The 12,315-nt window shown below is 55.3% G+C and overlaps 1 protein-coding gene across 1 annotated transcript; it reads right to left on the bottom strand.

The window, feature by feature from the left end:
* Positions 1-2,776: 2,776 nt before the first annotated feature.
* Positions 2,777-11,555, bottom strand: Lhx5 (LIM homeobox 5). Its single transcript, XM_041648981.1, has 5 exons — positions 11,024-11,555; positions 8,912-9,135; positions 8,051-8,328; positions 7,230-7,395; positions 2,777-3,988 (listed from the first exon to the last, which is right to left on the bottom strand). Exons 1-5 carry the CDS (start codon positions 11,194-11,196, stop codon positions 3,621-3,623), a joined length of 1,209 nt encoding a protein of 402 aa, XP_041504915.1. The 5' UTR covers positions 11,197-11,555; the 3' UTR covers positions 2,777-3,620.
* Positions 11,556-12,315: the final 760 nt, after the last annotated feature.

Here is a 12,315-nt window from a genome sequence, read left to right as displayed (position 1 = left end):
TTACAAAACCCAGAGATGGGGCCACTATTTTAATGCCACCCCAGCATAGTGCTCTAGATTTTACCACAGCCAGGACACCCTGGAGGAACAGAAAGAGAACCTGACACCTGTGTGGACTGAGGTCGTGTCCACCCCCTCCCTGGCCACCCCCCAGCTGTGTGACCTTGGGCAAGTCCCTCTACCTTTGTCAGCATCCTGATGGGACAAACAACACCTTCTAGGACCCTTGCAGAGAAGCTGCTGTGAGGATGTTTATCCTGTGTATTCCAGTGCTGGCGAACCAGCAGGAACTAGGCAAGCGCTGATAGGTTTGTTTAAAATCCAAACAACAAAAACCCACACAAAACTATGATGTTTATCTGGCCAAGGAACTAGAGACTAAATGTGGCTCTGTCTAGAGCAGTGGTTCTCAAACTTCCCACGCTGCGACCCTTTAACACAGTTCCTCATGCGGTGCTGACCCCCAGCCATGATATTATTTTCATTGCTACTTCATAACTGTAATTTTTTTTTTTTTGGTTTTTCGAGACAGGGTTTCTCTGTGGTTTTGGACCCTGTCCTGGAACTAGCTCTTATAGACCAGGCTGGTCTCGAACTCACAGAGATCCGTCTGCCTCTGCCTCCCGAGTGCTGGGATTAAAGGCGTGCGCCACCACCGTAATTTTGCTACTGTTATGAACGTGATATAGATATTTGATATGGGACCTCCAAGGGGTCATGGCCCACAGGTTGAGAACCATTGGTCTAGCATGTATTCATGAACCTGGAGGATGTTCTGAGCCAGCCCGTGACTCCATGGCTATTTGCCGGACACAGCCCTGGGTTTCAAAAGCAAAAGGAAAAAGGCTGAGAGAACACGCAGGCCCAGCTCACCACAGTGCCTGACATTCTGGGTAATGGGGTTTTTCTGCCTTTTGTTGATCTGAGCTCTCTAAATTCTCCACAGTGAGCAGCTAGCTCTAATGAAGACCTGAGTGCTGTAGGGCAAAGGGAGGAGAAAGCTGGCCGTCTGCGGGAAACTTCCGATGACCACAAGGACAACCGAACAGGTTCCTGTCATTGTGCCCATTTCAAGTAGCTCATCCTGCCCATTGCCTATCCACCCCCACCCCCACCTCACCAGCGTTAAAATGGGACAACCCCGTCATCTGAGCTTGAAGGACAAGGGACCCAAAGGCAGGGCATGGCCATTCATTTTCATACCGTTTCTGTCTTTCTGGTCTTTCTGTCAGACCCAAGTTGGAAGGGACCGAAAGAAGCAGTCTCTCTGACACCAACTTTTTCAAGTTGGGAAACAGAGGTAGAAAGGAGTGAGGTGCTTGTTTTGAGGTGTGGCCTCAGGCCTCCTAAGTCATATTCAGGGGCTTCATATGCAGTCAGTGGGCAGATGCATGAAGTCATGGGTTCGATCCCCAGCACCACACACATCAACTGGAGCGGGGCACGCCTGTAATCTCTGTGCTAGGGAGGTCTTGCCACATGTTCGAGGCTAGCCTGGGTTATATAGCAAGACTCTGTACCCCCAAACAAAATAACAACAAAAGTCCTAGCCGGCTCTTTCTAGCTAGTCTTTTTTTTTTTTTTTCTGAAGACAGGAGGTGCTTCGGGAGACTTGGAGAATCACAGACCACTTCCCACGGTCCTTCATAATAGCTTTACAGACAACTGTGTCTGTTGCTGTCTGCCATACAACTGTACCCTTTTCTGCTGTTGTTGACAGCCGCCTGGGATTATATTCAATATAAATGGGGGTGAAACTAGAACCCCACCCTATCCCCTCCCTCTCTAAGGTCTCACTATGCAGCGCAGGCTGGCCTAGAACCTACACCTCCTGCTTCAGCTTTGCGAACATTGGGACTAGAGGTGTACACCAGCGTGTTCATTCCACAGTCATCCCAAAGGCCTACTACGTGCTAGACTGGCTTGTGACTACATCAAAGCAGGAGAGAACATCCTCCACCATAGAAAGGCACAAAGTGGGGCCAGCGGGAAGGCTCGGCTGGTAGAGCCGCTTGCTGCCAGAGTTCTAGCGTAGGGACCCACATGATGGGAGGAGACGGCTGACTCCCAGCATGTTGTCCTCTGACCTCTGCACACACACAGAACAAAATTAAAAAAGAAACCACCAGGGGCTCAGCAATTAGGAGCACTGACTCCTTTTCCAGGGGACCCAGGTTCAGTTCCCAGCACCCACATGGCGGCTCACAACCGTCTGTAACTTGGGTCGCAGGGGATCCGACACCCTCACACAGACGACATACGTGCAGACGAAACATCAATTCACATAAAATAAAAATAAACAAATCATTAAAAGAAAAGATACCAAAACCCAAACTAATGCCCCTACAGCCGTGGTTCTCAACCGTCCTAAAGTTGCGATCTTCCTCATGTTGCGGGGACTCCAATCACAACATTGTTTTCGTTGCTACTTCCTAACTGTAATTTTGGTATGGTTATGGATCCTAAAGTAAATATCTGTGTTTTCTGATGGTCTTAGGTGACCTCTATGAAAGGGTTCTCACTGCCCTGGTGCATGGGGACCGGGACCTTATACCTGTCAAGATGTAATGTTGGGACACCTACCCTGACTCTCAAGATAGTAGATAAAAAAAAAAAAAAGACCACACAGAGCTGAGGGAGAAAAGATTTTTTTATTAATCTTTCTTTTTTAAAAAAAAGTTGACTTTTTGTTATTTTTTTTTGTGGGTTTTTTTTTGTGTGCTTTTTTGGTAAACCTCTTTCTGACTCCCCTTCCCCACTCTGCCCCACCCTCCTCTTAAAAATATAAAAATGTCCAGACCCAGATAACTAGAGTACAATAAATAAACAGTAAACACAAAAACATACTTTATTTGTTTCTTCTTTATACAAAATAAGGAAACTAGGAGCGTCCGACTTCCAAAAAAGTATAGTTTGTCCTGATGGCCCAGCCTCCAGGCCCCGGGCAGGGAGAGTGATCCCTGGGCAAACGCCCAGCGACTTGGCGCCCGGCTCAGGGACAGAGCAGGGGTCGTCGGAGGGTTCGAATCCTGCCCAGCCCTCAGGCTCAAAGTATGGAGGAGCGGGGGGGAGTTGGGCCCAGGCTGGCCCAGTCCTGACCGCGCAGTTTCCTGGACTAACTGACCTTGAGCCTCAAGATTCGCCACCAGGGGGCGCCAACTCGCAGGTGGATTTGTCTTTCCGCAAAGCCACCATTCACCAGCGGTCGTCTAATTTTCTTCTCCGGCTGAGGCTTTCCTCTTCTTTCTCTCCCCTCTCCCTTTCAACCTCTCTCTTTATTACCTTTTTTTTTTAAAGAGAAAGAGTGAGAAATAAGATTTCACAATGGCCTCGGCTTGCAGGGAGGGGCCGCGCCAAGGTCTCCTCTCCTTGGTCCCAATCCCCTCTTAGTTCAAAGAGGTGATGTGGGCGGGGGGTCCCGCGGGCGTCTAAGGTGTGCTTGGAATCTCGACCCTCCAGAATATTGACTTTGGTCCCAAGAAATTGCGCAGTCGCGCGCCGAAGCTCTGAAGGGTGGAGATGCGAGTTGCCGGGTGGGTGCGAATCCAAAAGAGGACTCTTGAGAGTGACCCAGGAAGCGTTCAGGGCTCGATGACAGGGGGCGGCCCGGCCCCTTGGCCTTACCAGACGGCCGCCTCGTTGAGCTCGGGGTTGGGGTGTGACAGGGGTCCGCTGTAGCCGCTGGTGCCCGTCATGGGGAAGGGCGGGCTGGGCCCGCCGCTGAACACCTCTCCTGGCATCGGGTGCAGCGCTCCGGGCAGACCAGGCTCCGGGCTAGGCGTGTCCGGGTGCGAGATCATGTCGGTGAACCTGGGGTTGTCCGCACCGTGCGGCCCGGCCAGTGGCGGTTCCAGCGCGCCCAGCGGCGTCGAGCCGGGTCCCGACGCTGCCAGGAAGCTTGAGTCGGCCGGGGACTGAGCCTGCGATGGCGGGCCGTGAGCGAAGAAGTCGTAATTGCCTCCTGGGGTGTAGTAGTCGCTTTGGTAGTCTGAGGGAGGGACAAGGGATAAGACGTGGCGTGAGGACAAACTGCTAAAACCGACAGGGATTCAGGGACCTGGGAGAGGTGACCCGAGGGAGCGAAGGCCATGGCACATGGATAGGCCTGTGGATACAAATATGCGGAAGGCGCAGGAAAGCATGCCACTGGCCCTAGGTTAGACCTAAGAAGGCCCTCAGAGGCCCAGGGAGGAAGCCCGAGACCCTGGGGACGGAAGGCCGAGGAGGGCCAGGAGTAAGGCTGGAGAAGAGGCAGAGAGAAATACGCAACGGCTGAGGGACTAGAACTTACAAGAACGGGGAGCAATGAGGGACATAGGCAGCGAGGGAGGGAATAGCAGAGATGGGGAGAGAGCCTGCAGGGGTCAGAGGTGCGGAGCCAAGGGAAGACTTAGTGAGAGATAAGAGGGATGAACATGGAGACAACGATCGGCAGCCCCAGACGTGCCACCGCACCCCGAACAGCCAATTTTACTGAGGTGAGAGAGCGCAAGGACAGGAAGAGAGAGACAGAAAAACAAACAAACAAACAAATAATAAGCAAGCCGTGGTGAGGGTACGGATGAGCCCAAGAAAATGAGAAGACCAGGAATCGCCTTAGACTAGGTGACTGCAAGACTTGGAGAGGAACGCGGGAACAAAGTGGCTGCCGCAGCTCTAAACACCAAAGGGGTTCCGACCCAGAACGTGGCCCCAGAGGGAGAAGCGGGACCAGGTCAGCTGCCAAAGCTCAAAAAGGCGGCGGACAGGGGGCCTTGACCCGGGGTGAGCAGGGCGCAGAGCCAGGGGCAGCCTCGGCGTCTTCTGCTCTCCTCCCAGTGGAGACCGTCAAGCTCAGCGACTCCGGAGAGGGGACCCCAGTTCAGGACCACTTGCGGGTTCCTGGGAGGCGGGGGTGCCTCGGGTCTCCACTCTGTAACCAGAGGAGCTTTCTAGACGCCCAGGTTATATTGTAGTATTTGTGTCAACTCTTCCAAAGGTCTTTGTCCCCAAATAAACGAACATTTTCCCCACAAATTCATGGATTCAGGACTCAAGGGTCAGGAGCTCAAACCGCAGCAAGAAATTGCTTCTGCTAATACTATTTGCCCCCACTCCAGATCGCCCCCTCCTGGATTGGGGTGCAGGACCCCGACAAAAGGAGTGCCTTAAGCCTATTGGGGGGAGGCAGTACCCGCTTTGAACAGCAACAGCGGGAAAACCGGCCTCTCCGAGGCCAGGATTTCTTCTGGAACTCCACTCCCCTTGTTCAGTCCCGCGGTCCGATTGTACAGTCGAGTTCTGGATGTCCAGGTCACCCACATTTTTTTTTCCTTTACCGAAATCTGAAATCTATCCAAATCGGGGATGGGAGTGGGGTTGCCTGGAGACCTGCTTGGAGTGGAGGCAGTTTAGGTAACAGCTAAAACGGCCGCCAATTACTTTTTGAAAAATCTCAATTCCATTCTGCTCGAAAGTTTGGGAGGTTGAGAGATACGAATTTGGGGCCACTCAAAGGAACGGAAAGGGATCGCGCTAAGCAGGGAAGGCCGCGGCCCTGGAGCCGTGCGCGCCGCCTCCGCCCATATGGCGGCCGGGCCGGAGGTAATTGGAACAAACGCTGTCTGAAAAGGGCACAAAAGCCGCAGCTGGGGCTTTGTCCGAGCTCCCACGGGGAGCCGCGGGCCCCGTCACCCGGCCCCTTTCTCGCCCGCTACCGGCCGCCGCCACCGGCATCTCCCAGTGCGGATTAGGCGGGGCTGCTGGGCTGGGGGCTGAGGAGTCCTGAGCCCCCCGTCCCGTTTTCGGAGAAAAAAGGGGTTCTGGTGTTCTGTCCCCCACCCTGTCCCGCAGGCTTTCAGAGAGAGGGGTTGGCAGGATGAGTTAGGGGTGGGCTGGTCCCCCTGAAAATCTTGATTAATTACTCAGGTTGCGGCAGAGGCTTCCAGGCGGGTACCGCCCCCACTATCTCCGGGCTTCGGGTTGAGATTTTTTTGTGCCAAGGACAAGCTAGGCGGAAAGATTAGACGTCCTAGGACACGCCCATCACCGTACAGTTTCGGCTCCCCCAACCTGGACCCCCGCTACCATGTTAAAATCACCGGTTCACTCCCACCCCCCCCCCAGCAATTTCCAGGAACCTCGGCCTAGTCTGCAGATAAACTTCCCAGGCTTCCGCACGTGGAAGTCCGGCCAGGGGTCCTCTTTCTACGGGGTTGCCGGGCTTCCATCGCCTTTCCACCCTGGGCATTGTCCCCGAATCCACTGCTAGCCTCACCAGCTGGGTTTGGAGACCCTAGCAGACCAGTAATAACACAGTGCTATTAGTGAGACTCTCGGTGGCTCCATAGATCGGAAAGGCTCAGGAATTCAGACCAGTGAATTCTCCGCACGGAGGAGAGCAAACGGAGCAGGCTTGCAGCCCCTCACCCCCCCCCCCCCCCAGGGAGCAGGCCAGGCTGGAGGAGCTGGGAGGAAGATGGGGTGCTGGGATAGGACACTAGTCCTAGGGAGCAAGAGAAGAAAGGATCTGAGCAAGCAGGCTTGAGTTTATTAACGACGTCAGGAACGTCGTTTGTGCAAACCAACGGGTCGTTCTCCCTAGACCCAAAGATGGGTCCGGAGATGATCGGAGCATCACCTCCCCCTGCCCCATTCTAGACCAACCCTTTTACTTGAACCCGAGTGGACCTTAGATCCATACAGGCGTTTGAGTCTTCCGCACGCGGAATCTAGGGTGTCTCTAACAGAGCAGAATTGCTTGCTACCTTTGAAGTCAGTTTCGAGAAGGCAGAACCCTTCTCCCCTGCCTCAAGCTGGTAAGGAGTTCCAGCCTTCCCTAAGCTCACCAGGCTACCGGCAGTGGATAATGGAAGTAAGGCCAAGTGGGCGGCGAAAGGTACTTGGCGTTTTTTGGGCGCTGCCCCAGTATGACCGAGGAAGTGTGTATAAGTGTGTTTGTAGGACTCTCCTGAGCGTAGTGGACCACACCTGTGTGGACCTTACGTCTGGTTGTTTCACTGAGGTCTCATTGCGAGCGGGCGTGTATGTGAGTTCAAGTGTCCTGTGTGGGTGTTCCTGTTCAGGAGATACCTGTGGGTGAGTAGGCTATGCTAATGAGTCTGTCTAGGAAAGGCTTTGTGTATATCCGGCGTGGGTGGGGAAAAATAAAGACTGCCCTACTGTGGCCCCAAACGCTAGGAGGCCCAGAATAGCTGTGAGCCCGGGCCGAGTTGCAGAGCGCCCCTTACCTCCGTAGTAAGTGTACGGGGTGGACCCCAACATCTCAGACTCGTCCAAGCGGCCGCCCAGGGGACGCATGCGCCGCGGACTCCTGAAGAAGGCGTGTCTCCGTGCGCCCAGAGCGCTCAGCTGTTTCATGCGGCGTTCTTTGGACCTTCGGTTCTGAAACCAGACCTGAGGCGAAAGAAAGGGCAGTGAGCTTGGGGTCAGGAGTGACCCCCCCCCCCAACACACTCCTGCTGAGGTTGGCCCTGCTGGGTCCTAGCGCCTTGGGCATACCACGACTCCCCCGAGGCGAGGGCTGGGACGGATTAGTCCTGGAGGGGCGGAGAGGGGCTTCGGCAAACCAGCCAAGGGTGAAGGATTTCGCGGACCCGTGGGGTGACTCATAAAGGCTCCAGCTTCCTGGCCCTCGGCTTGCCCGCGGCCTGACGGCTTTATAAAAGCCTCCTACCCCTTCAGGCCCTCGCCCGCGGCTGCGGAACCAGGCCCCCCGATTGACGCTTTGCCAACGCTAGAGCGCGAGGACATCGCCCCTCTCTATGTTGGAGAGGAAGGGGTCCTGGAGGCCGGAGAGGCTTAAGTCATTAGCTGGTCAGGGTGGGGTGACGGGGTGGATGAAATTCAGAGAGGTCTGGAGACCTCGTCCAAAAAAAAAAAATCACATTGCCAGGACAGTGGGACAGTATCAATCTTTTAGCTCAAAAGTCCCCTCTTCTAAAGGGCGCAGTAATGGACTTCCCCCTACGCCAGGCCCTGAGGATTCAAAGGCTAGGCTGCCCAACCCGAGCACGCCTGCTGGTTGGGAGGGTTGGCCCGCCGGCCGTACCTGAATGACCCTCATATTGAGGCCGGTTTCCTGTGCCAGCTGTTCGCGGATGTGGCGCGTGGGCTTGGGCGTGGCCGCGAAGGCCGCCTTGAGCGTCTCCAGCTGCTTGGCTTTGATGGTGGTGCGCGGGCCGCGCCGCTTTGTGCCGGAGTTCTGTTCCTCGTTCTCGTTGTTAGCAGTCTCCTTGTCCGATGAGGTCGAATTGTCGGTCTCTTTGGGGTCGTCCTGTAACGGGTCCTGGAGGTCCGGGGACAAACTGCGGTCCGTACAGGATGACACTGCGGAGCGGACGGATTGGGGACAGTGGCATCAGCGCGATCTGTCTCCAATTCAGAAACCCGTTTCTGAAGACCTCTCTGCCCCAAGCAGTCACACCCCTCCCCCGGAATCGGCGTCCACCCACTCCCCCCAGACTAGGTTTGGTTTGAAAGAGTCTTCTCAGAGCCCCCCAAATTTGGAAGCTCCCGGGGAAGCGGGGCACACCCTCTGGAGAATCTTTTTTTCCCCGGGAGTGGGAACACATTGTAGCGTCTCACCTCCTCCCGCCCAGTCTCGCCTTCTTCCAAATAGCGGTAAACCTGCTGGTCCTTCTAAAATTTACCAGGACCTCAAAAGACACCGAATGGTTTTTTTTTTTTTCAGTTCTAAATTGGGGGAAGGCGGGAGAAGAGCCTGCTTTAGGGTTCTCCTGTAGAATCGGCTCTGTCTCTCCAGCCCTGAAGCAGCCCCCAAAAGATGAATCTTGGGCTGAATTCAGCATAGCCCAGAGCAAGCGCGGGGTGACGGTTGAGAGTGCCGGGCTGGTTGCTGGAGCCCGTTTGCGTCAGGAGGAACGCTGAGAAAGGAAAGAGGCCTTCATACCTGAGTTGAGACTTCCTTCCTTGAGGCTGGAGGAGCTCAAGTAGTCGTCCTTGCACACAAACTTGTTTTCGTCGATCACATAGAGTTCCTCTCCGGTGGACAGCTGCTTGTTACACACCATGCAGGTGAAACAGTTGAGGTGGAAGACTTTGCTCCGGGCCTTGCGCACCAGGTCACTGGGAGAGATGCCTTGCGCACAGCCTGCACACTTCGTGCCAAAGCGCCTGTGGATACAAGGCGCCTGTCACTGTGAGGTGGGGAGGTGGGCCTGGTGTCCAAATCCTCTTCAGTGCTAACCTCTTCCCTCCCGCCCTCTGTGGTTTCCCAGCTACCTTCATGCCCATATCTGTCAGATGGAAACCTAATTCTGCTCTCCCTAATCAGAGCTGGTTTAGGGCCAGGTCGTCCTGCTTTTAGTGTGTTGATTCAAGGTCCATGGTGCTGTGACCAGAAGAGGTGGGAGAGTAGCCTTGAGACAGGGTGTCCCAAGATACATCCCCTGCCTTCAGGTCCCCACCAAATACATCTTGGCTGTTTTAGGAGCCCATAAAGCATTTAAAACCTGTAGGCCAGGTTTCCATCATTCTTAGCTTTGCCCTCTGGATTGGGAAGCGGATGTCCCAGATAGGACCACTACTGTCTGTCTCTAGCAGCAGGGTGGAGGATCCAAGCAGAAATGAATGCCATAACCTTCCTCTGGCTTCTGGTGCTACCTGTGAGACCTGCTGGACACCCCCCACCCCCACCCCCGCGCAGGAGCTGGGGATAAGAGGCTCTCAGAGGAGTAAGTTCTGGAAACAGGAAGTCAGTTTCTGTACACACAACCTCCTCCCCCATCTCTGGCCCTGGCAGGCGGCGGAGGGCAGAAGAATAGGGACAGAAGCTTCACTTAAGTCCTCAGCTGGGACCTAGGATCACTCCAAAGCCCCCTTTCCCTTGCCTCTGAACCAATCTCTTTTCTTTCTTCCTTGGACTGTGGAAGAAAGTACGCCCCCCCCCACACACACAATAAGTACAAGAAGGGGTAGAGGTTGTGTGGGGAGTAAGAAGAGGGCTCAGTACCTTGGGGGGACCCCCCCATCCTCTCACACCCATGTCTCTAAACAGAGTGAATTTGGGTGACATTGATGTAGTGGGGGCATTAGAGACCATAAGTCACTTTTGGCCTTATCCGGCAGCATAATTGGCTATATACACCTTATCAAAAATCATTAGGTGCTTCGCAAGCATGCCACATTAGGGGCGCCAGGGCCTCCGGGGCCGGGGAGTTTACACGTGTAAAGGCGCGGCTGACATTTTCTCCTATTCAAATTCCCAAGTGCCCAGCCACTGGGGCAGGCGGCTGCCTTTCTCCTCTGGTGAGCTAATCACGCCCCCTCAGTGCCTAGAATTCAGACTTACAAAGCCTGTCAGGGTGCAGAAAGAGCAACCATCGAAAACACTACAGGTTTCAAGGCTGCTCCTTAGCATTTCCCATCTGGGGAAACTGAGGCTCACAGAGGCACTGGGTCCTGGTCTGTGTGTGCTATGGATTTGGGAAGGGAGGCTGACACATCGCAGAACAGACCTGCTGATTCTCAGCCTCCATTTCTTCAGTACCTTTCCAACTAGGGAGAAAATGGATCGAGGTGGGGGTGGGGGGCAAGGGAAGGTCCTCGGTCCCTCATCTCTAGAAGAGCCCTTCCTGCCTGGGCCCTTTGGAACTGGGAAGTTTCTGTTCCTTGTCAGATTACCCTCTGGGCTCAGGGTTAGTATTGGGACCAAAAGCCCCCACTGCTCAGAACTCTTGGAGCACCTTTGGGACCTGGGAATGTGCGTCCTGAAGCTTCTGTCCCGGGGACTCGGGTGTGGGGAAAGGGCCGAGAGCAAGTTGCCTCTGCCATCTGGCCGCTCTCTGCTGTCTGGTAGACCCAAGGTGAGGCAGCTAAGCAGCGTCCTCTTTCCTCGCCTTAGCTTCTCACGAGGAGCCCACGACAGTGCGTGAAGAGGGCAGAGGCCTATCAGCCTCCCCTCTAAGCTGGGGTGGGTCTCCTGGTCTCCTAATTCCCGAGGTGCCCCGGTGGAGCTCCGGCCAGCCAGTGGCAGGCAGCAGGGCGCGGCGGGGCCTCTTACCTGAAGAAGTCGTTTTTACAGTACAGCTTGCCCTCTCGGGAGAAGCACTTCTCCGAGAGGTTGGTTTTGCACTCGCAGCATTGAACACATTTAATATGCCACGCGCGGTCCAGCACGTTCAGCAGAAAGCGGTCGAGGATCGGCCGCTCACAGCCGGCACAGTGCACCATCATAGCCGCGCTCCCCGGGCGGCTCAGGCCGCCTCGTCTCCTTGGGACCCCTGGGCCCTTAGGGCCTCCCGGTCCCGGCTGCGGTGGCTTTCAGTCTCCCTGGTCTTGAGGCCTCGGCAGGGGCGAGTCCGGTACGGATCAACTAAGACTTCGCGGGTTCAAGTCCTCCGACGCTCTCCGGCCTGGAGCTGCACTGCCCAGAGTGGCGTGGAGGGCGGCGGCGGTCACAGTTTCATGTCACAGGTCGCGCCCGGGCGCTCGCTTCAGCCTAGAGCTGGTGTCCTAGGCGGCTACTGGCTTCGGCGCTGGCGAGCGGCTTTCCCGGTTGGCAGAGGCGCCGGCACTTTCCCCCACTTTCAAGCGGTCCGGATCCTCATCTTTGTCTGGCCGCCGCCTAATTCGCGCATCCTTATTCAGATTTGGTGACGTGGTGCGGCACGTAGGGTGCCGGGCGGCCAATGGGCGCGCTGTGGCCATAGCAACCTCTTAAATTTATAGCATATCTAAATTGGCTACAGCGTTGCGGTCAGGACAGAGCAAAAAAAACAAGACATCAGTATTGCCGAGTATTTGCTAGTACCTGGTTCCGAGGCTAAGTAAGTATTTGCCTTCTAGTTTGGGCCTGGAGGAGTGGGGGCGCGGTCGGAAAACCGGGGTGCCTTTCCTCTCTCTTCGCAAATATTTTTTTGGGTGCAGGATTTCAAGGCCTAGTCAGGGAGGGACCTCCCACCCAGATTGCCAACCTCGCAACCTGTAGAAGTTGCCCAGGCCGGGAAGGCGCTGTAGTTTCCCCGCTTCCGAACGCGCCCAGCTTCCTCTGGCTTAGGACTGCGGCTTGCTCGGGCTCTGAGCGCAGGAACTGAGACTCGGGCTGTCTCCTGGGCTGTGGCTTCTTTTGTCACTCGGGGCTGGGGCCCAGCCGGGCTTTTCTTACCAAGAGAGAAAGTGAAGGCCAGAAGCGTGGGTAGTTATGTGCCGCATCCTACCAGGCAGGTTGGTGTAGGGATATTTATTAACTGGTCCGGAATCCCGAAAGTCAGGTCACCCGCTCTGGGGGAGGTGTGGAGAAGAGAAGGTCTACCTCGGGTGGGTGTTTGGGCAGGTAGATAGGAGGGGCCACTC

The sequence above is a fragment of the Microtus oregoni genome, unplaced genomic scaffold (assembly GCF_018167655.1).
Source record: "Microtus oregoni isolate MIOR12 unplaced genomic scaffold, Mior012 000003F_ref0000135, whole genome shotgun sequence".
NCBI classification, from domain to species: Eukaryota; Metazoa; Chordata; class Mammalia; order Rodentia; family Cricetidae; genus Microtus; species Microtus oregoni.
The sequence above is the reverse complement of the archived record's forward strand: the minus strand, read 5'-3'. Positions and strand labels throughout refer to the sequence as shown.